The sequence below is a fragment of the Prionailurus viverrinus genome, chromosome D4 (genome assembly GCF_022837055.1).
Source record: "Prionailurus viverrinus isolate Anna chromosome D4, UM_Priviv_1.0, whole genome shotgun sequence".
Classification (NCBI taxonomy): domain Eukaryota; kingdom Metazoa; phylum Chordata; class Mammalia; order Carnivora; family Felidae; genus Prionailurus; species Prionailurus viverrinus.
Window position 1 is genome coordinate 73,056,727 of NC_062573.1, and position 26,234 is coordinate 73,082,960.

General features: G+C 41.9%; 1 protein-coding gene across 12 annotated transcripts in view; it reads right to left on the reverse strand.

Annotated features, from left to right (window-relative positions):
* The window catches only part of TMC1 (transmembrane channel like 1), a 219,739-nt gene that overhangs the window by 25,219 nt on the left and 168,286 nt on the right, over positions 1-26,234 (reverse strand). For all 12 annotated transcript variants that reach the window (XM_047830897.1, XM_047830895.1, XM_047830899.1 and 9 more), the window contains 6 exons: positions 20,032-20,174; positions 15,669-15,813; positions 14,863-15,057; positions 11,961-12,140; positions 11,673-11,834; positions 4,761-4,889 (listed from right to left, as the gene is read on the reverse strand). In XM_047830897.1, coding sequence (XP_047686853.1) covers positions 4,761-4,889; positions 11,673-11,834; positions 11,961-12,140; positions 14,863-15,057; positions 15,669-15,813; positions 20,032-20,174 — 954 coding nt within the window. The remainder of the gene's footprint in view (positions 1-4,760; positions 4,890-11,672; positions 11,835-11,960; positions 12,141-14,862; positions 15,058-15,668; positions 15,814-20,031; positions 20,175-26,234) is intronic.

Consider the following 26,234-nt stretch of genomic DNA (forward strand, 5'->3'; position numbering starts at 1 on the left):
TCTTTCTAATTGTACATCACAGGCTTTCTTGTTAACTCCGTTCTATTGCAGGTGACCTGTCTAATCTTGGGAGTGCTTTGAGTTACCCATGTCATAGATTGGCTCATGAATTCATCATGACTTGACAGAGTCCTTGAAATTTCTAGGGTTAAGCGTTACAGTGAAAATTTAACATGACAGAAATCTGGTTGATGGTTTTGAAGCTGATTCAACATGAGTTTGACTCCTAGTTCCACCAATGATTAGGGATATGTCTTTGAGCAAATTATTAAACATCCTCTAAGGCTTATTTACTGTAAAGTCGGGGAAAAAAGGAGCTACCTCATAGCATTGCTGGTATGAATACATGCAATAATATGTGTAAAGTATTTTGTAGAAGTTCTGACATATAGTAAGAACTACATAAGATATACTATACTATGGAGTCCACTTTTATGATCTGTCAAACATATGCCTCTCATTTATTAATAATCTTGAACCCCTTCATCAGATCTCAGGGAAACCTCTTATATTTTCCATTTATGTAAATTTAACAAGGACCACCTCAAAAATGTAACTTGAAACAAGATGCTGAGGTTTCATTTGATTGACCATGTTCTAATACCACGCTGTGTATTCAGTTCTATTTCTTCTTGCATACCTGTTACCTTTTTTATTGATGAATAGCAAAGGTAATGTTAACACAAGCTAAACTGAAAGTAAAGGCATTCTGTGTTGAACTGTTGAAGGAAACCCAAAGAGTTTACGTGAGGCTTTAGGGCAGTTGTGCCGAACCTGGGGGGCTAAAATCCCTCCTGGGGGAAATCATTCCACGTCCTATGAGTCAGTGAACACTTCAGAACATTGAAAATTGTCTGCTCTGCTTGGAGAAGCCTTGGAAAACATTAACTTACATTACGTGCTCTAACAGCCTACCATTAGCCAGTAATTTTCACAGCTCAGCTCATCTTTATAGGTTTGTTGTGATAATACTTCGGCCATAAATTTATAACTGGAGAACCATATGGGGTCGCTTTTCATTCAAGTTACTCTGATACGACCAGTATATACCATTCAGCATATTTAACATAATGCCTGTGTCCTGCCCTCGTTTATTCCCTGGCGGCCACACAAGCCTAGGCAACTCACTTCGATTCATAAGCTCTCAATTTTCAGGTGTGAAATAATGGATGTATGACTGATTGTGTCAACATTCCACCAGACATTAACATTCTGTGGCTCTCTGGAGCTGAGGCGGAAGTCCACAGAGTTTAGTCGTTACAGAAGCTGTTGTAATAAAAGTGACCGAAAGTTTGTGCTGAGAATGGAGCCTGTTTAAGATTCTCTAGGGGCGCCTGGGTGGCGCAGTCGGTTAAGCCTCCGACTTCAGCCAGGTCACGATCTCGCGGTCCGTGAGTTCGAGCCCCGCGTCAGGCTCTGGGCTGATGGCTCAGAGCCTGGAGCCTGTTTCCGATTCTGTGTCTCCCTCTCTCTCTGCCCCTCCCCCGTTCATGCTCTGTCTCTCTCTGTCCCAAAAATAAATAAACGTTGGAGAAAAAAAAAAAAAAAAAGATTCTCTTTCTCTCCCTCTGCCCCTCTCCCCAGCTCGGATGCTGTCTCTCTCGCTCTCTCTCAAATTAAAAAAAAAAAAAAAAAGATAATAATTTTTTTTTTAATAGAATAAATAAAAGTGAATGAATTTTTTAAATTCTACATTCTCTAGGACTGGGCAATTCAACGTAGAGAAATTTCTCTTAAGGAAACAATCTGTGCCTACCATTATAATTTATCTGTGAGCATATTTATCTACATGCCTATAAATAAACGTAACCATAATATTTATTACCATAACTAAAAATTAGATAAAGTTTAACTGACACCCAATAAAAATTTAATCACTGCTGGGCCCTGTCTTACGTTGGTCCCTCCACTGAGAACCCTTGCTTCCACTGGACCTTTGAAATTCTGAGGCTTTCTCAAGACCGGCTCAAGGCCCTCTTCCTACAACACGCCTTTGCATTTCTGATCTCTCTCTGTCCCTCTTCCTCTCTCTCTCTTTCTCCCTCTCTTTCTGTTTCTCTCTTTCCTTTCCTCCCTCTCTCCCTTTCTCCCTCCCTCCATCCACCCCCCAAAGTCATGCAACCATTGGTTTCTTCTGTGGCATTTATATTTTCTGCTCTGTACTAATAACAAGAACTTGGGGGATCAAAGGGCAGTAAAGAGTGTGCGGGCCGGGGGATGCAAATTCCATCTGCCGCCAGGCAGTGGCTTCTCACTGCAGCCAATTTCTGCCGTGTGGGAATGTGGATCTAATGTTGCCAGCCCTCCCAATATGTCACGAAAAGAAAGAAATCCATATTTTTTTTTAATATAAAACTTGCAGTTGTAAAATATGAGCTCATTAAAAAATAAATAAATAAATAAATAAAAACCAAACCAACAAACAAAAACACTCTGTAGACAAGAGAAAAATACATACATCGGAAAGTTGAATTGAGGCATCTAGCCCAAGTGTGCAACCTCTCCTTAGGCTTACATCGTCTACATCTCTGTACCCCTATCACCCAGCACAGAGGTTTGCTCATACCGATTTGCACCTGGTAAGCACTCAACCGTGTACCCTCTCTACGTGATGGGCCAATGATAGTAGGATCCACATCGAAGATCCACCATCCACACTTTACTGTTTAAAACTTGTTTTGATATTGGGCTTCTTTCTAAAGAGCCTTCCAAAAGTAACATGGGAACAAAGTCTCTGTGACCTAAGACAGGAACTCGTCTTTTTTCCTGTACTTTGTACTAACCCAAGAGCACCGTCAGCACTCAATAAATAATAAATTACAGTCATTTAATTACAGCTTTTATGCATCCAGGTCATGTTTTATTGACTTCATATTTGAAGCAAAATTTTCTAGCACTTAAGAAGAAAGCAGTAAGGGATAAAAGGCAAGCATAAGCCAAGCAATGGCCTAAGAAAAGAATGGCAACTTTTACGTCGGCCTCAGAAGAGCTGAATCAGACAGGGAAAATAGAAATGAAACCAAGCCAGCTGAATACCTCATAGCAGGGAATGGGAAAACAATACAACAGCATCCTGGATCCATAGCATTACCTCACTGGAGTTCACCAAAGAGCATTACCTAACCACTTCTGGCCCGTCCCAGAGGCACTTTCAGTGAGGGTGGCAGAGAGGACCTAATCATCAAAGGTACAATCTCAAAGTCAGAGAGCCACGCTGAGGATCCAGGCTGGTGTCTTGGAAACCGTTCTGAGTATAGGATTTGTCCGGAGACTAGAGGGCATGGGACTGAGGAGAGGGCGGCAGAAAAGGAGACCCCTCCTCCAGCAAGGGGAGAAACAGCATTGGCTCCGCAATACAAAGCCAGAACTGACCCCATGGGCACGTCCCTGGAAGCAGGCAGAATTCTGTCAATAGGCGGCGTTGCCTTGATGGTGTTAGAAAGCAGAGGTTTGACACTGAAGCAGACGGTCAACATATAATGCCTGCCATGTGACAAGCATAGTTCTAAGCCGAGAGGTCAAAGCTTCTGTTTTTACAGGGCTTTCATTCAAACTGTAAGAGATAGGTTATAAAGTTGTTTTTAAAAGGAAATGTCAGATAGTTATACATCCTATGAAGAAAATTAAGCAGGGTGTTGAGACAGAGTGCCTGGTAAGCTCTGATAGATGGGAAGGTCAGAGAACAGCTCAAAGGAGATGACATAGTAGCTGAGTCCTTAATGACAAGAAGGCATCAACCGCACCAAATTCTAGGAATCTGCACCCTATAGGGAAAAACAGCTAGAGCAAATGCGAGGATCATCTTGTGTTTGAGCATAAGAGAGAATTCCCAAGTGTACGGACTTTGTAAAGCAAGAACAAAATTGGTAGAAGACGAGCTCAGAGAGAAATAAGAAACAGATCCCATAAGGTATCGAAGGCCTTGGAAAGGGATTTGGAATCCATTTTAAGTACTTATAAGCCATTGGAGGATCTAAAGCAAGTGATTACAGTCAACCCTTCAGGTCATAGTTCCCAAGATGACTGTTACACTTGCAAAAGAGGGGCAGCAGTCACCTGACAAGGTGGTAGACCAAGAGTGATGTGTGCCCTGCTGCTGCCCTTGAACTTTGCGGGGGGCACCTGGGGTTTAGCGTAGAGGGTGAGCTGGGGAGGGAGTCAGAGAAACTCGCACTGTTGTTGTGGGGCAGGAAATCATCTTGCCAGAGTTCAGAGCTCAGGTTCACCACTCGCCAAAGCTCTATCAGCACCCTGGGCCTTCCTTGAAACTTCCACATCTCCCTGCTCGTGTCTCTGCTGAGCTCTCATTACCCCGCGAGCTTTATGAAATTAGCACCATATTTGCTGAATTCTTTTATCCGTCAATGCACTGCACAGTAACTGTCCAGGACTCTGTTTTGTAGAAACAAAGGAATCAACAGAATGTGCAGTTGATACACCCATCTTGCCCTGCTTCTAGAAATGTCGGCAAGCTTCAAGGGGAGGGGGCTGCCTATGGGTCCCAGATCGATTGAGTTCATCACATGCACGGAAAGGTTGAGCTCCGCTGCTTTAGCCATCCCGGGCTAATTTTACCAGAATGTCCGAAATCATGACACTCCTGTCTGAAACCCTTCTGAATCAGAACTGTATTCCCTGGTCTTCATTATTAATGTCTTACAGGTGGCCCCACCTTCTAAAGTCTTTTTCTTGCATTGTGTGTGCAAATGATAATCCACAAAGGAATAATCTGATAAGAGAAAAGTGAATATCATACTTACATATCCATATTCCAAATCCCAGCACCAACAGTAATTGCAAAACCTCACAAAACATGCCCTGAGAAAGTCCCCAACGAGGATTGTGACATAAGTGGTCAGAACATCAGAAACGGTCAGCCGCACAAATTCCTGTTGGGATATTAGCCAGATTAAAACGAGCATTTCTCCTTTCAAATGGCCCTAGTGTCAACATCAGGTTTGTTCTGCTTCTGCATAGTATTAGCTTAGAAACCACAATGAATAATTAAAAAAAAAAAAAATGTCTATCTAGCAAGTGAAGACTATTTCACCCTTATTTTCTTAGTCTAAAAATAATTGTCTCAACATTCCAAAGCCACGGTATCGAAAGTCTTCTTACTGGGAAACTTTTATAGGTATGACATAAGAAATAAAACCAGGAATATATTGACCACATGTTAGTTTAAGACTTTAATCTAGCAAACAGCAATATTTATTGAGTTGAAAAGACACACTGGGAAAAGTACTGGCAGCAAATGTGATACAGGATTAGTTTGTCTAATGTGTTAAAAATGTTTATAAGTCAGGGGCACCCGGGTGGCTGAGTTAAGCATCCAAACTCCCGGTCTCTCGATCTCTGCTCAGGTCATGATCTCACAGTTTGTGGGATGGAACCCCGTGTCAGGCTTTGCACTGACAATGAGGAGCCTGCTTGGGATTCCCCCCCCCCCCCACCCCTGTCGCTTGTCTGCTAGCTTTTTCTTTCTCTCAAAATAAATAAATAAACATTTTTAAAGATAAGATAAGATAAGATAGATAAGATAAGATAATTAGTGAGAAAGAATTTTCTCGTGGGGCAAAGGACCATTTGAATAGCAGTCATTAGGTGAATTTCCAGCCTCACGCGTCAGAGCTATGCTTCCCGAAAATTGTGTACCACCTCCAGGATTCTTGGTATGTCCAAGTACCATACGGAATAGAATTTATCTCTTATTTCTTTTAACTTTAATATCCCTTGTTCTTAAAAGATAACTACTACTCTTTTAAACATCATCTGCCATAAGTAGTAGCTAACTACAATACGGATGGAACAAAAGCAAAAACTATGATATTAAACACTTTAAATACGAACTTTAAAACTTAGCGTTAGTTTCCACCACCAGCAATGCCTGTGACAAGGGCCTGGAGGCCAGCAGTATATTTTGGGAAGTGTTGTGAGAGAACAGGAGCAGAGGTTGGGAAGAATGAAACAGAAGGAAGGAGAGCTTTGGCCCAAGAGCATGTTAAAATCACGTGAGTCTTACCCTGGTGGGCACCCACCTGGAAGCCTTGAAAGCCATATAGAATAAGCCTCCGAACTGTCCATGCCAGAGACAGAAGGGAGACTTATGGAACCGGCACTGTCCCCCCACTAGTCAAGGGTGGCCCCACGTGGAATGATCACCCCACCCCGTGACAGCACGGAAACTTGGAGGGTGATGCAGACGGCTGAATTGAAATGCTACCAGGTAACCGGGATGCGCAGCTGTTTGGGGCAGCAAGAGCCGGAGTAAAAAGTGGACCAAGAGAGCGTGGGGTTCCTGCACGCTCTGGAAGTTTCTGTATAATCCGACTGCTGTGTAGCTCCCCATATGCTTCTGGTATTGCTTTTCGCCTCTTCTTCACTCCAGCCCCACTGGCTTTCCTTGAGAGCCTCAGTCTCCATACTTCTTCAGACCACAGGGCCTTCGCATGTGGTCCTCACTCCACTCAGTCATTCTCACTTCACTTCTTGACTCAGTTTACACACCAACTCATACACATCACTACAGCATCCCTGAGTGGGGAGAGTTTCACTCCCCTCGGTGACAAGGGCAAGCCTCTCTGTACAAAGTTCTCAGATTCCTTGCATTTCATCGTCACCCTTGTAAATTCGCAAATTTGGCAAAATTACTCAAGAACATAGTTTCACAAGGGCAAGGAACCAGCCCACCTTTATGCCTAATGTACCCCTAGTATCCAGCACGATGCCTGCTTCTCAGCGGCTGCTCGATAAATACAGAATGAATGATTGGGTGATAGTAAATTCCTGCAGTTATTTCCGGCCACAACTTTTCCCTTCCCTGTTCTGATTCTCCTTTTCATTCCCCAACCAATTTGAGTTCAGGCTCCAATGACTAGTATCAATCAGAGGTAGGCGATGAGGGATATTTTTTTGGCTTGCACTGCCAGCTCAGGAGGGCCTCCTCAGGTAAGAGAAAATTTCAGAGCGGTTTTGAAGTTCCTACATGTTCCTAAACATCTTCACCCAATAACGGAAATCCTACTGTTCCTGAGCAGCGTTCTGTCACCTAAAATACCAGAAGTGCCCGGGTGGCTCAGTCGGTTAAGTGTCCAACTCTTGATTTTGGCTCAGGTCATGATCTCACAGTTCGTGGGTTCAGCCCTGCATTGGGCTCTGCGCTGACAGGGTGGAGGCTGCTTGGGATTCTCTCTCTTCCTTTCTCTGCCCCTTCTCTCTCTCTCTCTCTCTCTCTCTTTCTCTCTCAAAAATAAATAAATAAACATTAAAAAATGTACCAGAAGAAGATCCAAACATTATACCGAGACATAAGAATATTTATTCACCAACCATTAGAAGAAAACAATGCTTGGGGCGCCTGGGCAGCTCAGCCAGTTAAGGGTCTGACTTCGGTTCGGGTCATGATCGCCCCGGTCCGTGAGTTCCGTGAGTTCGAGCCCCGTGTTGGGCTCTGTGCTGACAGCTCAGGGCCTGGAGCCTGCTTCAGATTCTGTGTCTCCCTCTCTCTCTGCCCCACCCCTGCTTGCGATTTGTCTCTCTCTGTCTCTTAAAACTGAATAAACATTAAAAAAAAACCCAAACAATGCTTTATAAGAGAATCCCCCAAACAGTGGCTCAGCTCACCTCAGGGGCACGTCCAATCCCAGTTCTAGCGTGTTAGTCAGGATGGGAGCACACTCTCCACACAGGGGCCCCGTTGAGCACCACACCTCACACTTCACAACTTAACACTCAGTCAGTTAAAATGTCTAGGCAGCTTTGATCAGTAAACCTAAGAGTCATGAGTATATAACAGGAACACCATAGACAAGGGGCATCACAGAGGACCACAGACTCTAGAACTCTAGACGTCCCATAGTAGGACCTTGGAGAGTATGTGTTGATGTTAATTATGTTCCTAGGGACAATTCAGCACTATGGGTAAGGATGCAAACTCTACACAGACTATATGGGTTAAACGTGGGCTCCCGTCATTGACGTCGTTTAAGAGCTTGAGCAAATTATTTTACTTTTTTGGGTCCCAGTCTCCTTAACTATAAAATAGAGATAATAGAGATAATATGATTTATCTCAAAGGATAATTTCATATCCAAGGAGACAGCGCTGAGCACATCAGAGCCATTCAATAAATGCCAGACCTTGCTGTTGTTACGTTTAGCTGTTGGCTGCTTTCTCCTTCCCCAGAATGCAGACCTCAGTATATAGCTTCAAAGAGCAGTCTCCCAAGGAGGGCTTTGCTGCCTACCCATCAAATACAATTGGAAATGGGACTAAGTGGCTACATCTTGAGATTCCCTGGAGGGATAAAGGAGCCACCAAATCATCTCATATCCAAACTCAAAGAGAGGTTTGAGTCTTACATCATCCTTAAGGAAACAAAGCAGAGGGGATCCATGGAGGAGAAGAGGAAACATCTGGAATGTTCTGACGGAACAAAGAATGAGCCTTTGGGGTGTGTCCCCAACATTACATGCAAAGTAGATGCCTCTACTATTTCCCCTGGAGTCACTATTTTTAAGTAGTTAAAAGAAATGTTTCTAGGTGCATGGATAGAGATATTGATCTCGTAAAGACCAGACTTTCCAGACTTTTCACGGTTTTTATGTTCCCTGTGTTCTCTTTGTCCCCATGGACTCTACCTCCCTCATCAATAGTCTATTCAGAACCACAACCTCATGGGCCAGCTCCTGCAGACTTTCCTTCAAGTGCTGAAGGTCCTTCTTAGAGAAAGGAAGGTGAATGAGAAGGGGGCAGTAAGGCAATATAATTAAGCATGAAGATGGGATTTAAAAAAAAATTTTTTTTTTTGAGCAGGGGAGGGACAGAGAGAGAGGGAGACACAGAATCAGAAGCAGGCTCCAGGCTCTGAGCTGTCAGCACAGAGCCCGATGCAGGGCTTGAACTCACAAACCGTGAGATCACGACCTGAGCCGAAGTCGGTCGCTCAACCGACTGAGCCAGCCAGGCGCCCCAAGATGGGATTTTTTTTAAAAAGATCGAGACAAGTAGCATGGTCCCCAGAAGAGTGAGACAAGTGACTTTTCCTTTATTTCAAGTCAGTCTGTGAGAAACTATTGCAGAATCTTCTGCATAATCAGAGACATAAGTAGCCTCCTAGATTGCATTGGCATTCCTACCTAATTAATCACTTTCTCTTCAGAAGTGAGAAGCCTCAATCGTATTCTTTTTTTAATGTTTATTTACTTAATTTTGAAAGAGAGAGAGAGAGCGAGAGAGCGTGTGTCCATGCACAAGAGGTGCAAAAGCGGGGGGGGGGGGGGGGGGGGAGAGAGAGAGAGAGAGAGAGAGAGAGAGAGAATCCAGAATAGGCTCCAGGCTGTCAGCGCAGAGCCCATGCTGGACTCCATCTCATGGGAACCATGAGATCATGACCTCAGCTGAAATCAGCAGTCAGATGCTTAACCAACTGAGCTATGCAGGCGCCCCGCCTCAATTTTATTCTTTACAGTTTGTTCTATCAAGACTGTTAAAGGGTAAATTTCTTAGTCCACATGCCAGTCTGCGTTCTGGGATATATAAAAGAAAACATTTCCAGCTCTTTGAGTTTGTGCAAGAAACTTATTTTCCCAAGTTTTTCATTTCTTTCAACTTTAGCTGCAGAGTCAAGGAGCAGTGTCCATGTGATAAGATTTGTGTTAAGCGCCATGACCAGACTTCGCTTCAAGACCCTTGGAATCCAGAAACCTGTGTACTGCTGTGTATTCATTTCCCATGGCTGCCATGAAAAATTAACCACAAACTTAGTGGCCTAAGAGAACACAGATTTATTTTCTTACAGTTCTGGAGGTCAGAGGTCTAAAATCAAGGTGTGGGCAGCAGGAAGGAGTCTGTTTCCCCTCCTTGTTCAGCTTCTGGAGGCTGCCTGCATTCTTGGGCTCAGAGCCCCCTCTCTCCATCATTAAAGTACATCTCTCCAAACTCTTCCATGGTCACATCTGGTTTTTCTGACTTTGACCCTTTTGTCTCCACTTGCGATTTCATCAGTTTCGTCCACATAATCCAGGATAATTTTCTTATTCCAAAGCTCATCACTTAATCACATCAGCAAAGTCCATTTTACCATGTAAGGTAATATAGTCATAAAGACTCCAGTGATTAAGACACAGATGTCTTTGAAGGTCCATGATCCCATCTACCCACACCTCGGATCACCACGCCTCTCTACTAAGTAAAGGCAACCTTCACTTCACTCCACTCCATTTCATTTCATTTCATTCCATACATAATATGTGCTATAAACATGTATGGAATGTGCATGTCTAAGAATTGAGTATTTAATAAAATGTAACTGGAAAGGGAGTTTATCTGGCCCCCTGAAACCTTAAAAATAAAATAAAATAAAATCCTTAATCATGCCATACTTTTTGGACACAGTCTTCGAGGATGTGTGTCTAGCATCATACACATTTTTCTTAATTTTTTTCCCCCCACATTTGAAATCACAGTTGATTGGCTTAAGTCTGATGAGCATCTAACTGAGCATGAGGGTATCTAATGATATCCACTTTTGTTTATTTTTTTAATTAATTATTTATTTATTTTTAATGTTTTATTTATTTTTGAGACAGAGAGAGAGTGCAAGTGATGGAGGGGCAGAAAGAAAGGGAGACGCAGAATCCAAAGCAGGCTCCAGGCTCTGAGCTGTCAGCAGACCCCCACGCGGGGCTCGAACCCACGAACCACGAGATCACCACCTGAGCCAAAATCAGAGGCTAAACCGAAAGAGCCACCCAGAAGCCCCTACCCACATATGTTTAAATTATATTAGCTTTATAAGGTTAACACTAACTTTTAATTTTTCCTTTTATATTTCCAAAAATAAGTACACAGCAAAAAAGGGCTCAAATAATTCCACAAGACCATGTTACTGCTGAAACTGAACTCTGGTCCAACAGGCAGGCAGACTCATGATGACATACTTAAAAATACCTCTTCATCATCCATGAACCAAAGCCCAAAATGGGTTTATGAAATTCACATTAAAATTAAAGACTTTTCAAAGTAAAAAATGGATCTGTCTAGAAGTAAGACATGTGCAACAGTTTATCGTTGTTGCTTTTGCTTCGTGTGGTTTCCTCTATTGGACAGAAAGCCATGTGATGCGTTACTTCTTTTCTCTGGTAAAATAACAGTAGTGTTGGACTGGGGCCATTTACATAATTATCATGAAAGCAACCAGCTTAAAATAGCATTTCCTTTAATACTTAAGGGACAAGTATCTGACAAAAGTGGACTCATTCCTGAAATGAGTATTAGTGTGTGCTCCCAAAAGAATCTTTTTTCATGGAAAACAGGTAATGATAGGTAGAGTTCCATTTAAATATTCACTTGAGCCTGTATCCAAATCTAGGTGCTTTATTATGACACAAATGGAAAATAACCATCTCCTCACACCACTTTAAAATATCCTTTCTTTGTACACAACTGTAAAAAAAGGTGTAAAAGTAGTACTTACCTCAAAAATGGCTGTGAGGACTGCATGAGCTAATAGATATGAAACTCACAACCAGCACGTGGTAAGCATTCGATAAAGCTTAGGTATTTTTTTTTTATTAAGCAATGAAAACGATAGGCCACACTTATGAAAAGGAATAATTGATCTGCTCTTTTTTAAGCCATTAATTGCCATCCACTTGTGTTTGTGACATTACCTGTCCCACCATTGTTTCCCAGCAGGGTCCTCGAGGTACATCTGCAGGGTGCACGAAAAAAGGTGGCCCAGTGCTATTTCCAGAGAGCGATGCATTATAGGCCTTGATCATGTTGGCTTCCCAGAGGGTAATATTGGCCTTTACCAGCTTCTCTTCTTCAATCTTGGGAGCAAAGTGATGCACACAAAAATGGAGACAACACAGATTTCAAAGGCATTTGTAGCAATCCGGAGACAGGCAATTGTAATAACACTCTGATGCCAAGAACAATCCAGATACAAGACTCACCTTGTTGTTAATCTCATCCATCAAGGCAAGAATAAATACGTACAAGTTGCCTAAGAGTAGAGCAAAAATGCGTCCCAGTAGCCATTTCAGAGCAATTAGAGGATGGTAGTCTTCCAGTTCAGCAAATAAGTCAAACAGGGTTGGACAGAACATCCCCAGGAGGGACATGACCATGTTCATCTACAATGAGACACAATGAATCAACTAAGTTAATGGTATTTTTAAAAATATTATTGCTTTCCTCCAGAATTTTGCAAGATTTCAGCTAGGTTTCCTTTATCTTTTATAAGATTAAAGAAGATTATCTTATGCATCTTTAAATTTTGATCTTCATAAAACAACAAAGACATTATTCAGCCCCCATTCTCGAGATGTACTTGTGTATGAGCTTGTGTATGTGCCAGTAATAATAGTCTGTTTCCTGGTATAATGAGGGAAGTAATTGACATCACGCTCTATCCAAAGAACACAAATTGTTCTGCCTGAGAACTGATTCTGACATGGTCATACACTTTGCAACAAGATTTCCAAAGGAAATGGAAAATGGTCTAATTGAGGAATGAGGTCCAAATTGGAACTACTCATTGGACAATTACCAGTTTATGGGCTGGTTCAATCAGTTAGAATAAATGAGCTCCCTGAGATGGGCTCAAGACTAAATACTGAATTCTGGGGAATATATACTATTAGGAGCAAAAAAAAAAAAAAAAAAAAGGTAATGGGTTTATCTAAGAAAACAGGACATTCAGAGAAACAAAAGGAGAACACACAACACGATGTTATCACAGCCAAGGTAGGAAAGTTGCAGAACTGGTTTATAATCCCAGTGTGTGTGTGTGTGTGTGTGTGTGTGTGTGTGTGTGTGTATGAGAAAGAGAGAGAGACAATGTATGAAAAGTAGCAAATGTCTGACACCCTTACAATTGCCATATGAGGCTAAATTAAGTCAGGGAAAAGAATCCAGTGCATGTACCACTTTTTTGATGGGGAAAAAGCCTCCTTAAATGAAAAAAAGATTTCTGGTAAACCTTGGCAATGGTCTTTCCCAAATACCTGCTTCAGGACTGTCACCACTAAACATTTCCTATTTCCCACTTCTTGACTCTATGTTTTGAAAGATTGTAACTACCAGACTGTATTTATAGTATTTTTAAAAAATATTTATTTATTTTTGAGGCAGGGAGGGGCAGAGAGAGAAGAAGACACAGAATCTGAAGCAGGCTCCAGGCTCTGAGCTGTCAGCACAGAGCCCGACAGGGGGCTCGAACTCATGAACCATGCGATCCTGACCTGGGCTGAAGTCAGACGCTTAACTGACTGAGCCACCCAGGTGCCCCACTACCAGACTGTATTTAGAAAATAATTGTCAATGTGGTTTTTCCCATTTGTATTAAGAACATTATAGGAGCATGACCATGAGGAGCATGATATCATTTCAGCCTAAAGTAAAAACTTGGTAGACCCCGTGCTACCTGTTACAAGGTCAATTTAAATCCTGTTTCAGCAAATTATAATCCCCATTACTACGTTGGCTGGCCCTGAGGACTTTAGGGGTAAAATGGCTGTTAAACAGACTCTTACACAAAGTGACCCTTCTAATGAAGGTCATTGGCTATGACCTTTACTGTGGTTCATTTATACAAAAATATGATCAAATATGAACCATGGACCAAAGTGGCATGATAATTTTGCCTGTGATAGCAACTATCACAACCGTAAGAAGAAACTTTGACAGCAAGCTTAATAAATGCTTTGAGCTTCTCCTCTGTTTTAAATAAATAAAATCACTCTACCTAAAGAAGTCTGTACAGTTATAGTCTCTTAAATGTATGGTCTCCAATCTCTAGTGCTACCAGTTCTGAAATACCTAGAACGTTTTGGAACCTTTTTTTTGTAAATAGGTTATCTTATATCTTGTCCAAGTATTTCTTTCTAGGAAATACTCTGCTTATAAAGGCTTTCTTAATCTTTTTGGTCTCCCAGGCTTTGTAGAAGTTTTGGTGTGGGAAGTCTACACTTCCAACAGCCTAAATCTATACATGTTTTGAAAATGCCCAAGTTTCAAATGATGCTGCATCATATTCCAGAACATTTTATGAAAGGGAACAGGCCTTAGCAGCAACACATAACCAATGATTTCCTTATTCTCAACATCTAAATTTCCTTATTCTAAATGTCTGACCTCCTTCCTGTGGCCCGCTAAATGGGTAGATATCCTGAAGATAAATCACAGGCATATTTAATTCCAGGCAAAGAGCTGGCCCTCCTTATTTGAATATCTCTTGAAGGGGGAGGAAATAAGGCAAGGGGAGGAGAAGGTGGTAAATGTGAGGTTAGGCTGCTAGGGAAAACCAGAGAGAATTCCAGACTTGCCCAAGGTGCGGGAGGCAATCTGAATGTTTCCAATGAGCTAAACATAGGAACCACGGGCTCTATCATCGCTGCTTCAAAGAATTCAAGCAATAATTGGATCTTTCAGAGACAGGTGCAGAGTCAACAGAGAAAGAAACATGGAGTCATGGAAGGATGTTGGCCTTGAGATAAAGATTCCTAAGTTTTAAGTCACTCTTCTCCATGGTTCTGTGACCTTGAACACATCTCCTCCTCTCCTGACACTCATTAACCGCATCTGTAAAATGTACTGGTGGGAATGTATGTGTTCTAATATCCCTCCCAACTCTAACTTTCCACAAAGTCACAAAACGCAAAACAGCAGACAGTAGACAGATTTGGAAATAAGGCTGGAATAGAGTGAAAATGCGTGACAGGGCTATTTAACTGTCAGGGCAGTGTGGAGAAGACAGGCAAATGATGGCCTTATTTAATGTTCCACCATAGAAACATAACCCACACAATCTCAAATGTCAGGTTCTAAGCACATAAAAAGCATGCAGAGACGAACTTCATTCTTTTCCCACCACCCAAGGGTGTCAGGATCTTGCTGTGCAAATTCCTGGGATCGCTTCACAGCCCAAAAGATGAGGTATCCACTCCCTCCAAGTGTTAGAAACACGAAGAAGTTAGCAAGAAACCTCAGGAATCTGATCAAGTGGACGTTTTCTTCTACTTGGGCTGCTCTCTCCTCTATGATAGCTTCCTGTACCCAAGCAAAACAGAAAAAGAAAGATGTGTCCGAGTTACAAAAAAGTATCATAATCTCAGAAAATATTCTGCAAACATCAAAACATGAGAAATGAAAGTCTTTGCTCTACCTGGGATTCCACAAACCAGGTGAATATCGCCAGCAAGTGAGGACAAATGAGAGAAAAACGACGAATTCTTACAAACTCTGATTGGTCTAATGCTGAAATAACCTTCTTTCTAAATTATTTTCCAATAACGTGTTTTTAAAGCTACAAAAATAATACTTCAGAGTCATTTTAAATATTGAGCTAACCTATTCCTGTAAATAATTATGAGCATCGTCTATTATTTAAACTATCTGATTCTGATTACTAACGGTCTCCTGTTTCAAGTCAATGGCATTATTTTTATTACCAAATTTAGAGAAGAAATCGTGCCATCGTGGATCATCAGATATTTTCCAATCTCAATCAGAACAATGCCCGGATCCTGCTAGGCTGAAATAATGAGTTGCTCTTTCTTTTAATTGTCAGGATATTTCGTTCACTTTATAAACCATACAGAGTGGCTCCAGTTTTACTCTTAGAAATACAGAGGAGTGGCTCTTGAAGTTGATGTGTTTACCTTAAAGTTCATGGTGATGGAATTGAATTTGTTGTCTGCTGTTTCTGGATTGCCAATCAGGTAGTCCCAGCTGGTGAATACCTTCCAGCTGAAGTTGAAGGTGTTGTCATCACCACCCCCATCGTCCCCGATATTTTTGGTCATCCTGTAAAAACAGGGAGTTTAATCCAGCCCCCAAAATACACACAGAAAGGGAGAGGGTGGGCAGTGGTAAAATACTAGTTATAGGGAAACTGGAGAAGCAATATCCCAAAAGCATGTATTTTCAAATGAAGTTTGCTCATATCACCAGAAAATCAGTATATTTTTAAATTTTGGTTTTGTTTTACTTTTCAAAACTGTTCATTTTCCAGGACTTTCAGGATCAAAAGACTATGAAGCATTGATGATTTTAACTATTAAGCAGGTTTCATAAAAATATATGTATTTCTCTTATTTTCCTCCACTGTTTTCATAGCATCTTATACTTGGTTCTTAATCCTCTGTGGGATAAAGATCTCTTTAGAAATCTGATGAAAATCAATGGGTCCCTCCCCCGGGGGGGGGGGGCAAGGGGCAGGTGGAGGTGGGAATATGTGTAGACTCAAACTGCTCTACCCAGTTTTAACTTATTTCCAGATCCCCCTGAAGCTAGGGATGAGCTAACCCAGGGCACAGCAGCTCCTGCATGGATCCAATTCCCCCCCAGAATCTCTTCCCAAAGAACAGATGGAATGCATGAAATTTTTCCATACTATACAACTCTTGAACAAAAATCAAAATTCTTATACACACACACACACACACACACACACACACACACATACAATTCTTATACAACCTTAGTGCCAACTTGTTACGTATATTCTAATCTATGTATTCTAGTATATATAAATCACTGATTGGAATATATATATATATTTTTTTCTTTGTGTGGTTTTTGTTTTGTTGTGTTTTGTTTTGTTTTTTCTTGGGGAACTTTAAATGCATTTACTTACAGTTTATTTCAGTGGTTAGAGATCTATATTCCACTCACTCCACTTCCTTTTTTCCCCTTATTACTATAAATAGCAAAATTAAAATTTCATATGATACATATTATAAAATGATCCCAGAAGGTTTTGGTTTTGTGAATGTTATAGTGATATAGAACCAAAAAGGAAAGAAACACAATGACATAAAGCTGACATGATAGGAATACAGGCATCTCTGAGGTCACCCACATTCAGCTCCCCTTCTTTTTAAAAAATTTTTTAATGTTTATTTATTTTTGAGAGAGAGACAGTGAGAGTCAGGGAGGGCAGAGAGAGAGAGAGAGAGAGAGAGAGAGAGAGCGAGGGAGACACAGAATCCAAAACAGGCTCCAGGCTGTCAGCACAGAGCCCGACCTGGGGCTCGAACCCATGAACTATGGGGATCATGATCTGAGCCGAAGTTGAACACCCAACTGACTGAACTACCCAGGTGCCCCTCAGCTCCCCTTCTTAGAGAGGTTTATACATTTTAAATGAGTTAATGTGTTATGAACAAAAACCCTGAAAACAATTATCCTTTTCATCAGTCTATCACTTTATCCTTTGAAATTGTGTTTTGCACATTACCATATTTGTCCATTCTCAAAAACTGGGCAAAAGGTCAAGGTAGTTACTATTATTCTTTTTTCACAGATGGGGAAGCTAAGGGTTTACATTATGAAGTGATTTGCTGGACGTTATTCAGCAGTTAACCACAGAGGGAGGTCAAAGGCTTAGGTTCTCTGATGTCCCTCTGGTGCCCAAGCTAGGACTCCAAGAGATCCGTCGAATCACATAAAATGCTTTTTTGAAGGTCAAAAGGTGTTGAAATTAAAGATTCCCAATGGTTTAACCTAGAGAGAAAATTATTTGCTTGATTAATATGCCACTATCCATTTCTGTGCTGTCCCTGAGGAAAGGGCAGGGCCTCAGGTAAACATCTAAGTTTTGAATGGAGCTTCACTGGCAAAACTGTGTAGCTGAGACAGCCTTCCAGATAAGGGAGCATGAGCTGCACCAACAAATCGGGAACACCTAGTGTGCGGGAATCGACAAGAAAGGGAGTGGGATGCTGAAAGGAGTAAGGAAAGATCCCAAAGACAAACTGCTTATAGCATATTTTTGTTGAGAGGCAACCCAGATATCTATAAAACGTTCCACGGACAGCTCTATCCCTTGCCCGTAGAGGGAAAAAGTGTACATACCTATGAAAAGTCTTCCCTTTTCAAGAAAGCTATAGTTTTGAACTACTGTTTCTATGAGAAGCAACCTTAACCTATCATTGGCTTTTCTGAGAGGTTGTATCTTTTTTTTTTTTTTTGAGAGAGAGAGGGAGGGAGGGCACGAGTGAGGGGCAGAGAGAGAGAGAAAGAGAGAAAGAGAGAGAGAGAGAAACCCAGGAAGGACAGAGAGAGAAGCAGGGTTCACCTGAAGTGGGGCTCAAGCTCATCCAATGTGGGACTTGAACTCACAAGCCATGAGACCATGACCTGAGCCAAAGTCAAATGTTTAATGACTGAACGCCCCAGGTGCCCCTTTGTGAGGCACCCCCTTTGTGAGAGGTTGTAGTAAGTAACTGTTGCTGTAATGCCTTTGTCCAGGGTTTTATACTGGACTTCCTGCATTGGACAAGTTTATATCTCTGTTTACATGCTGAGGTTACTTGGTCATTTTGTGGATGTATATAAAGGTTTTTACTAAATCAAATAAATGCTTCCCTAAATCCTAAACCAACAGGGTCACTACAATGTAGCCTCTGCTAAAATGAAAAGTCAGGAAAGGAAAGGGGATTGAAAGGCAGGTAGGAAGCAACTCTCTAGAAGCTCACAGGATAAGCCCATTACAGATGGGGGGGGGGGGAATTATAGTAAGCACTATACTATACTAAATAGCATGGATTACATTCTTGAGAAAGAAGAAATTGAGGCAAATATTTGACTGCAAAGGATAACATATATATTATATCCATAGATATAATATATATGTTAACTGTATATTGGCCACAACCTCTGTTTGTTCCTTAGTTTACAGACTGTTACTTCAACTGAGCATCACGAGAGCAAGAACTTTATTTTGCTCACCATTAAATCCTCAGGCACTGAGTAGCTCCCTCTACCCAGATTGCCCGTAACAATTGCTCAATTTTTAAATAACTGAATAAATACATGAATTGTGATTTGGGAAATCAAGTTAGCAATTGACTGAAGGACCAACATAGAAACAATACTCCTGAGATCTCTGGAATGTAACTGACGCCCCTGATTTTAATTTTTCCAAATCAGAATGTTTAAAAGACCAGAAATAGCATAGATTTTGGAATGTGGTAATACTTTATTAGGTAGACAGACACCTTACACTTAGGATCTCTGATTGCATTTGGACAGGTAGATCAATATTTGGAAGTGAGGTCTACATTAAGGCTTTCTTCAAGTCCTCTCAGGACTTGAAAACTAAATAGGAATGGTGTTCTCCAGTGGAACCAGTAAGTTTGACAGACAAGGCACAAAGCGTGTCACGGACCGTTCCAGAGAGCTCCTGCACCGGGTGACATGGACCCTCAGGCAGAGGTCCTTTCCTGCAATGAAACAAAAGGCCAGTTCACCTTGTTCATGGTCAAATAAAAGGGCCGGGACATTAATTGAGATGTCTTGAGACTTCTAAGCTAGCTCAGAGAATTAGTCGGAGGGTTACATAGACGGCTCAAAGCCCCAGATGGCTGTAGTCGGTTTCTGCAATGTCTTTGAACAGGGTGTAACACATATATTGCAGGCAGGGGGGGAAATGAATGGCATCATTATCACTTCTCCAATGAAAGTCTTCTCCATGCTCTAATAAATGTTCTTCCAAGATAAACCATGATTCTGCAGTTCATCATGATGGTCGCATTGGGCCCCTTTGTTTTTGCTGTCTTACACAACTGATTTTTTTTGGTTGAATGACTATTCTGTTTTTGTTTTGTTTTGTTTTGTTTAATGAACAGAGAACAATTTCTGCCTATTGAGCTGATTCTGCAACGTGCAAACTTCTCTGCACACAAAAACAGGGGCCAGCAGCTGTTTCCCTGTCTTGCTTGCAACATTGATCCATACCTTGAAATCCAAAGAGGCAATCTCTTCAAAAGATGCTTAAACGCAGGGTAGGTGTGCAACCCCGTGAGGTGATCCAAAGGCCTGTACTTGAGTTCACCCCTTTTGTTCTGGGGATGTCATAGTCTAACAGTAGCGTCGATATTAAAACTACATTTTATCTCTTACCGACTCAATATCCTCTAGGTATAAAACAGAATAAGAATTATATCCAATTCTGAAATTAATTCTTCCCTTTGATTCTAGACATCATTGCTTGCTTCACAAGAGACCAATAAAACTTACGCTTTAAGGACAACCAGAAAGCTGTATCCAATGCTCATGATCCCCACCAGAAAATAGGAGAGCGGCAGCCTGAAATTCATCCATCCAATTGTTCGTTTATTGTCATAATAGCCATAAAAGAGGATGGAATATTGCGCCAAGCCCTAAAATCCAACAACAAAGCCACTTAGCAGATGTTATGAAGAACAACTCAAAGAAAAAAAGATCGACTTTTAAGAGAAACAGCAAAATGGCAAGAATTTTCCAACTTGGGAGTTGAGCCCTATTGTTTTTGCCTCGTAGAGCAAATGTCTCCACTGCCACGTTGATTGGCAAGGCTCTTGATTTACTCGAGGTTCAGGGACTTCTAAACAGGCCAAATTTTTAACCGAATACAGGCTTGCTCAGCTGTGGAGCCATTACCGTGAAATGCCCATTGATTGAAACATCAAAACACACTTCATGGTGTCATTAGATTTCCAACGTGAGGAGCCTGCTGCACATTTGGGGAGGATCTGAGATGTGCTTCCTCAAAGTGTGGTGGCAGGTGTCCACTTCCAGTCACCTGAGCCACAGTTAGATTGCTTCTTCTTGAACTACAGAGGCGGTGAGTGGCTCAGCTCACACTGAGAAAACCTGTAGAGCAGGTGAGATGTCATGGGAACCGATCTGCATAGCCTTGTACGCATCAAGACCATGAGAGCATTCTTCCATAGCAAGCATGTTCAGTCACGCCAAGCCATGCTCTCTCCTTACGATTATCTGCCAGATAATTGGTATCGCCATCTCCCAAGGCTACCTGAGTGACCCTCTTTCTACTCAGAACATTGGCATATTCTGATGCTCTTTCTTTTATCATGGTGTTCATCTTTTTCTCCTCGAATTCACTGTGTTTTTCACTCCCAGCTTTGAAGCGTGTTTCTGTATCACTGCATATACACTTCCCCAGCTTCCTTCTAACTTCTGTGGCAAGAAGTTAAAATTACTATGTTTTGTGAAGTGAGACAGTAATCACTTGCCAGAGGCTTCCTCTGGAGATCAAGTGAGTCACCCTTGAACCTTGGAAAGTCCAACTGGCTACCTTTAACATCATTTATCCGCAGCCAGGGACTTGAAAGCCCATTACTGAAGAAGACAGGAGAAGTGGGGAACAAGGGTGGAAGAGGAGGAGGAGGAAATCCCCTGGATGCCAATTCCCAGAGGAAGATTGAAGAGAAGCCATTTAGAAAATTGCCTTAAACGAAGATCGTGCCTGGCTCAAAACAGAGGCCAAAAACGATCTGGAATAATGATTGCTTTCAAAATTTGCAGCAAGTCTATGTCCCAATACTGTGTAAGAATTAGCAGGAAAGGGGCGCCTGGGTGGCGCAGTCGGTTAAGCGTCCGACTTCAGCCAGGTCACGATCTCGCGGTCCGGGAGTTCGAGCCCCGCGTCAGGCTCTGGGCTGATGGCTCAGAGCCTGGAGCCTGTTTCCGATTCTGTGTCTCCCTCTCTCTCTGCCCCTCCCCCATTCATGCTCTGCCTCTCTCTGTCCCAAAAATAAATAAAAACGTTTGAAAAAAAAAAAAATTTAAAAAAAAAAAAAAAAAAAAAAAAAGAATTAGCAGGAAAAAAAAATAGGAAAAAATAAAAATAGGAAAAAATAGCCAAAAAATCTCAGAGGAGCTCATGAGTTTCCAAGAGGGTCAGCATGGAATGAGAGAGACGTAGGTAAAAACTGAAGGACTTCCCTGCACCACCCCTGCCTGTTGTCTGCATTTTTTCAGCTCAAGAAAAAAGAAATCTGACCCAAAAGAAAATCTGGGACTAAAGAACTAGTAGAAACCTAGGGGAGCCTGGGTGGCTCCGTCAGTTAAGCATCCAACTGTGGCTCAGGTCGTGATCTCATGGTTCATGAGTTCAAGCCCTGCATCGGGCTCTATGTTGACACTCGGAACCTGGAGCTTGCTTCGGATTCTGTGTCTCCCTCTCTGCTCTGCCCCCACTCGTGCTGTGTCTCTCTCTCTCTCAAAAATAAATAAACATTAAAAAAAATTGTTTGAATAATAATAATAAAAAAAAAAGAACCAGTAGAAACCTCAAATTGAGGAAGCAAATGGGCTAATCTCTGCCCAAGATAAGAAACCACATAGAGAGGGACTGATCAACTGCCCAAGACCCAGAAATAAGGCCAGGAAAATAATCACTGGCAGGATCTCTGCACCTAGTTCAATGATATCTTTTTGTTTCATACCCCTCTAGTTCAGGGCTCTGCTTCCTCTCAACTATTTGATTTTTAACTGTATTCACTTATTTTGGGAGAGAGAGCATGAGCAGGGAAGGGGCAGAGAGAGAGGGAGACAGAGAATCCAAGCAGGCTCTGTGCTGTCAGCACAGAGCTCAGTATCAGGGGCTCAGTATCAGGAATTGTGAGATCACGACCTGAGCCAAAATCAAGAGTTGGATGCTTAGCTGACTGAGTCCCCCGGGCACCCCCAGTCAATAACTTTTGCTGAGCATTTAGTATTTGCCAAACACATTTCCTCATCTCACAGAATGCTCGAAAGAACCCTCTGGCATTGTTATGGTTAGGGCCAATGGTTTTCCTCCACTCTTGGTGTTGCCTTCCATGTGGGGAAGATCCGTAAATGTAACACTCCCAGATCCCCCTTACTTCCTTCTCCTCCCCGGGAGAGGAGAAACCAGTGTGATAACAAAGCATAGGTGAAGAAATGGGGATGATGCATTCCACCTCTCTTTCCCATCCAGAGACAGCACACGTGGTGCTCTACCCCGGGAGGGGGCGTCCTGTTGTGCTCTGGAGCTGCTGGGCAGAAAGTTCTGGCTATGAAGTGCACTTGCCCATAAAGAGATGCCACCATATTTAAAATCAGCCTTAGCAATAATAAAGCTGGCATGTTGACCTCCACCCATCTAAGGCTTTGTCTTATTTCTGGTTATCTCACAACCTGGTTGAAGAAGGTAGGGGGTGTTATTTACCATGACTCTCCCACCCAGCAAAGACTCAATAACTCTATTGCTACTTTGGGGACGAAGAAACTGAGCTTTATTTTTTTTAATGTTTATTTATTTTTGAGAGACAGAGTGTGAGTGGGGGAGGGGCAGAGAGAAGGGGGGAGGGACGGAGGATCTGAAGCGGGCTCCGCACTGGTAGCAGCGAGCCTGATGTGGGTCTCAAAATCAGAAACCATGAGACCTTGACTTGAGCCAAAGTTGGACACTCAACTGACTGAGCCACCCAGGTGCCCCAAGAAACTGAGCTACAAAGAGGTGAAGTAGCTTGTGCGCACTTACATAACCAGTAAGTGACCGTCTGAACTTGAACTGGGTCTGATTCAAATCCATACACTTAATGACTGCTTTGCTGTACCGCTTCTCCCACACATCGCTTTCCACCCCTTGTGTCACGCTAGGGCCATATCTTCCCAGCAATGCAAAGAAACAAGAAACCCTACCAACTTAGCCGGGCCTTTTGACCTACACCCTTGGATGGATCCATGTTGGTGCCAGGACCTCTGGAGAAGGACCTGAACACCCTTTCTGAAGATTTCAAAGGGCCTCATCTTCACGTCCTTAACCATCACAACCTGACATCTTTTTCTAGTTCATAATGACAGTACTGGGATTAAAAAACACCTCCAAAACAACATGAAAGGAGAAAGTGGATACATAACAAACATCTGGTGAGCCTGTTAGGTTAGCACAATAGCTACTGGGGCAGCTGGCTCCTCTGGTGTATGTACCATTCAATGGCTGGCACTTCATACATATTAGATGGCAAGCAAAAGGCATAAGGTTTGTAGCTGTTTTTTTTTTTTTTTCCTTCTTTGGAATCCTGATTATTTCACAAAGGTTTCTTCCATTTGTCTATCACTACCTAAGCAGCCAAGCATGTAAATGAAAGAGGCACTATTGAAGAACACAATTTTAAAAAGCTTTTTCCAAGTCATCTTAGTGGCATATTGAAGGGTGACTTTAAACAACCCTCCCCTTCCACCCCGTGGGCCCCCCACACTCCACACATCTTTCCTTTTCCCTTCAAACTCCAATGGCAGACATCTGGAAGTGACTAAAATAGCAACGACTCCTAGCCTAGCCAAAGTTCTATTCAGTTTCCATGTCAGCGCGCATGGCTTTCCCTGTGGGAGCACTCTCCCACCCCAAAATCTGTGACAGAGAAGCCACAGTCAGAGCCAAGTTTCAAATGAGCATGAACCATTCCCGTCCAACTCTGGGTTCTATGCTTGCACATCGTCTATTAAGCTTCTAATTTCTGTTTGAATGCTGCAGCTGGTCTAGGAATCAACTCATGTATTTGTTTATCTAACTAACTCTGAGAATTTACTATTTCCCCAATACTATACATTGATGGAGTAACCTATCCCTAAAGGGGATGGCGGATGCCCCCAACAACATTCTGCATGCAAAATATCCCCTTCGTAAGGATCTGTCACCTGAAATTACATTAGAGCTCCACCCCTTTGGCGTTTCTCATGACTACAAATAAATACCCACTGGGAAACATGACATTCCATCCCTGGGATGGGAAATGAATTTCATTGGCTTTAGCAACTCTTTATAGTTGGTAGTAACCGTCAGACCACTATTTTGTAAAAACAAACAAACAAACAAACAAACAAACAAAAAAACCAAAAAAAAAAAAAAAACCAGAAAGAAGAAAAAAGAAAAGAAAAAGAAAAAAAATTCTTAAAGTCAAAACTAGTGGAAGGGAAGATATGATTTCTGACCATGCCTGCTGAAGACATGTGAAGGGAGAGTGGCACCAGGTGTGTGTGTGGGCGGGGCGGGGGGCAACTCTGTTGCCACTTATCCTCCCCATTTCAGAGCCTAGTTCATTCCTATTATTTCTTTAAAACCTTTTTAAACAACCTCTGTAAAGCCTTTACTGACCTCTAGACCAGAGCAGCTTGTTATGGGGAAAATGGTCATTTCCTCCAGGTGCACAGAGCTTTGCTAGATGAAATACTTGCCAGGGCCCCCACCCCCTCTACTCACTTTGTCCCAGGGGAGGTGTTGTCACTTCCCCAATCGATACTTTTGGAATGAATTAGCTGTACTTGCTTAGCCCAAATATAACTTTATTCCAGTAGGAAATAAGCTTTCCCGGGGTAAGATGCATTTGGAGTCCCATATTAGCAAGACCATTTGGCTAAGAGTCCCAGATTAGCCCTCCAACTTGGTCCCTATTAGTAATGAATGTGAAATTTTGGTGCCCATCTGCCTCCCCTCTCAGACAAATCATTCAGAACTCAGAGGAAAAATAGAGTTTTTGCTTTCTGAGGCTTCGCAAGTCTCCAGTAAACTGAACTCCAGTGAAATGTAACACAGAATCCTCCCTCCATTATGCCTCCCTGTGCCTAGGACATGTGTCTGTTGGCTTGAGGTTGTCTCAGTGTATGACAATTGTTTGCACATCCAATTAAACCAAAAGATCCCCGTGGGCAGGGAAAATATATTAGTTATCTATGTATTTCCAGCATCTCACATTCAACTTATGTTTGTGGAATGACCGATTGAATAGAAAAATTGCTTCCGGTGGTTATTAACAGTCCTCAGTGAGATGAAGCTGTTTCAAATTATCATCTAAACTACCTTTTTCCATTTTTATTCTCTCTACTACCCATTTTAATAAAATAGAGTCAATCATTCAAGACAGTAGCATGATGATAACAATGAATCAAAACACCAAGAAAGTGTCTGAGAGACACTCACATTGGCAAAACTCCTTAATTTTCTCTACTAATTGTCTAAAACTCTTGTAAAATAAGAAATTCTATTTCTTATAAAATGCTATATAATGAGCTTCTACATATATTTTCATCCCAAATGAGAAAAATGGTCTTTTGTTTCACAAGATGGAGATTAAAAGCATTATATTATGGGGTTTTATTGTTCAGTTGACTTCCAGTCTTCTAAATCTGCTTACTAATTCTTTCAAGTAATGAAAAATGAAGCATCATAAATTCATATATGAAGAGAGATATGTCTGATTGTATAGACACAGCCTATAGTGGGAATTACCTTATTATTATCTATTTTTTAAGCTTATTTATTTATTTTGGGGGGAGGGGAAGGGCAGAAAGAGAAGAAGAGAGAGAGAGAGAGAGAGAGAGAGAGAGAATCCCAAGCAGGGTGCATGCTGTCAGCACAGAGCCCGATGCAGGGCCTGAACTCACAAACCATGAGATCATAACTTGAGCCA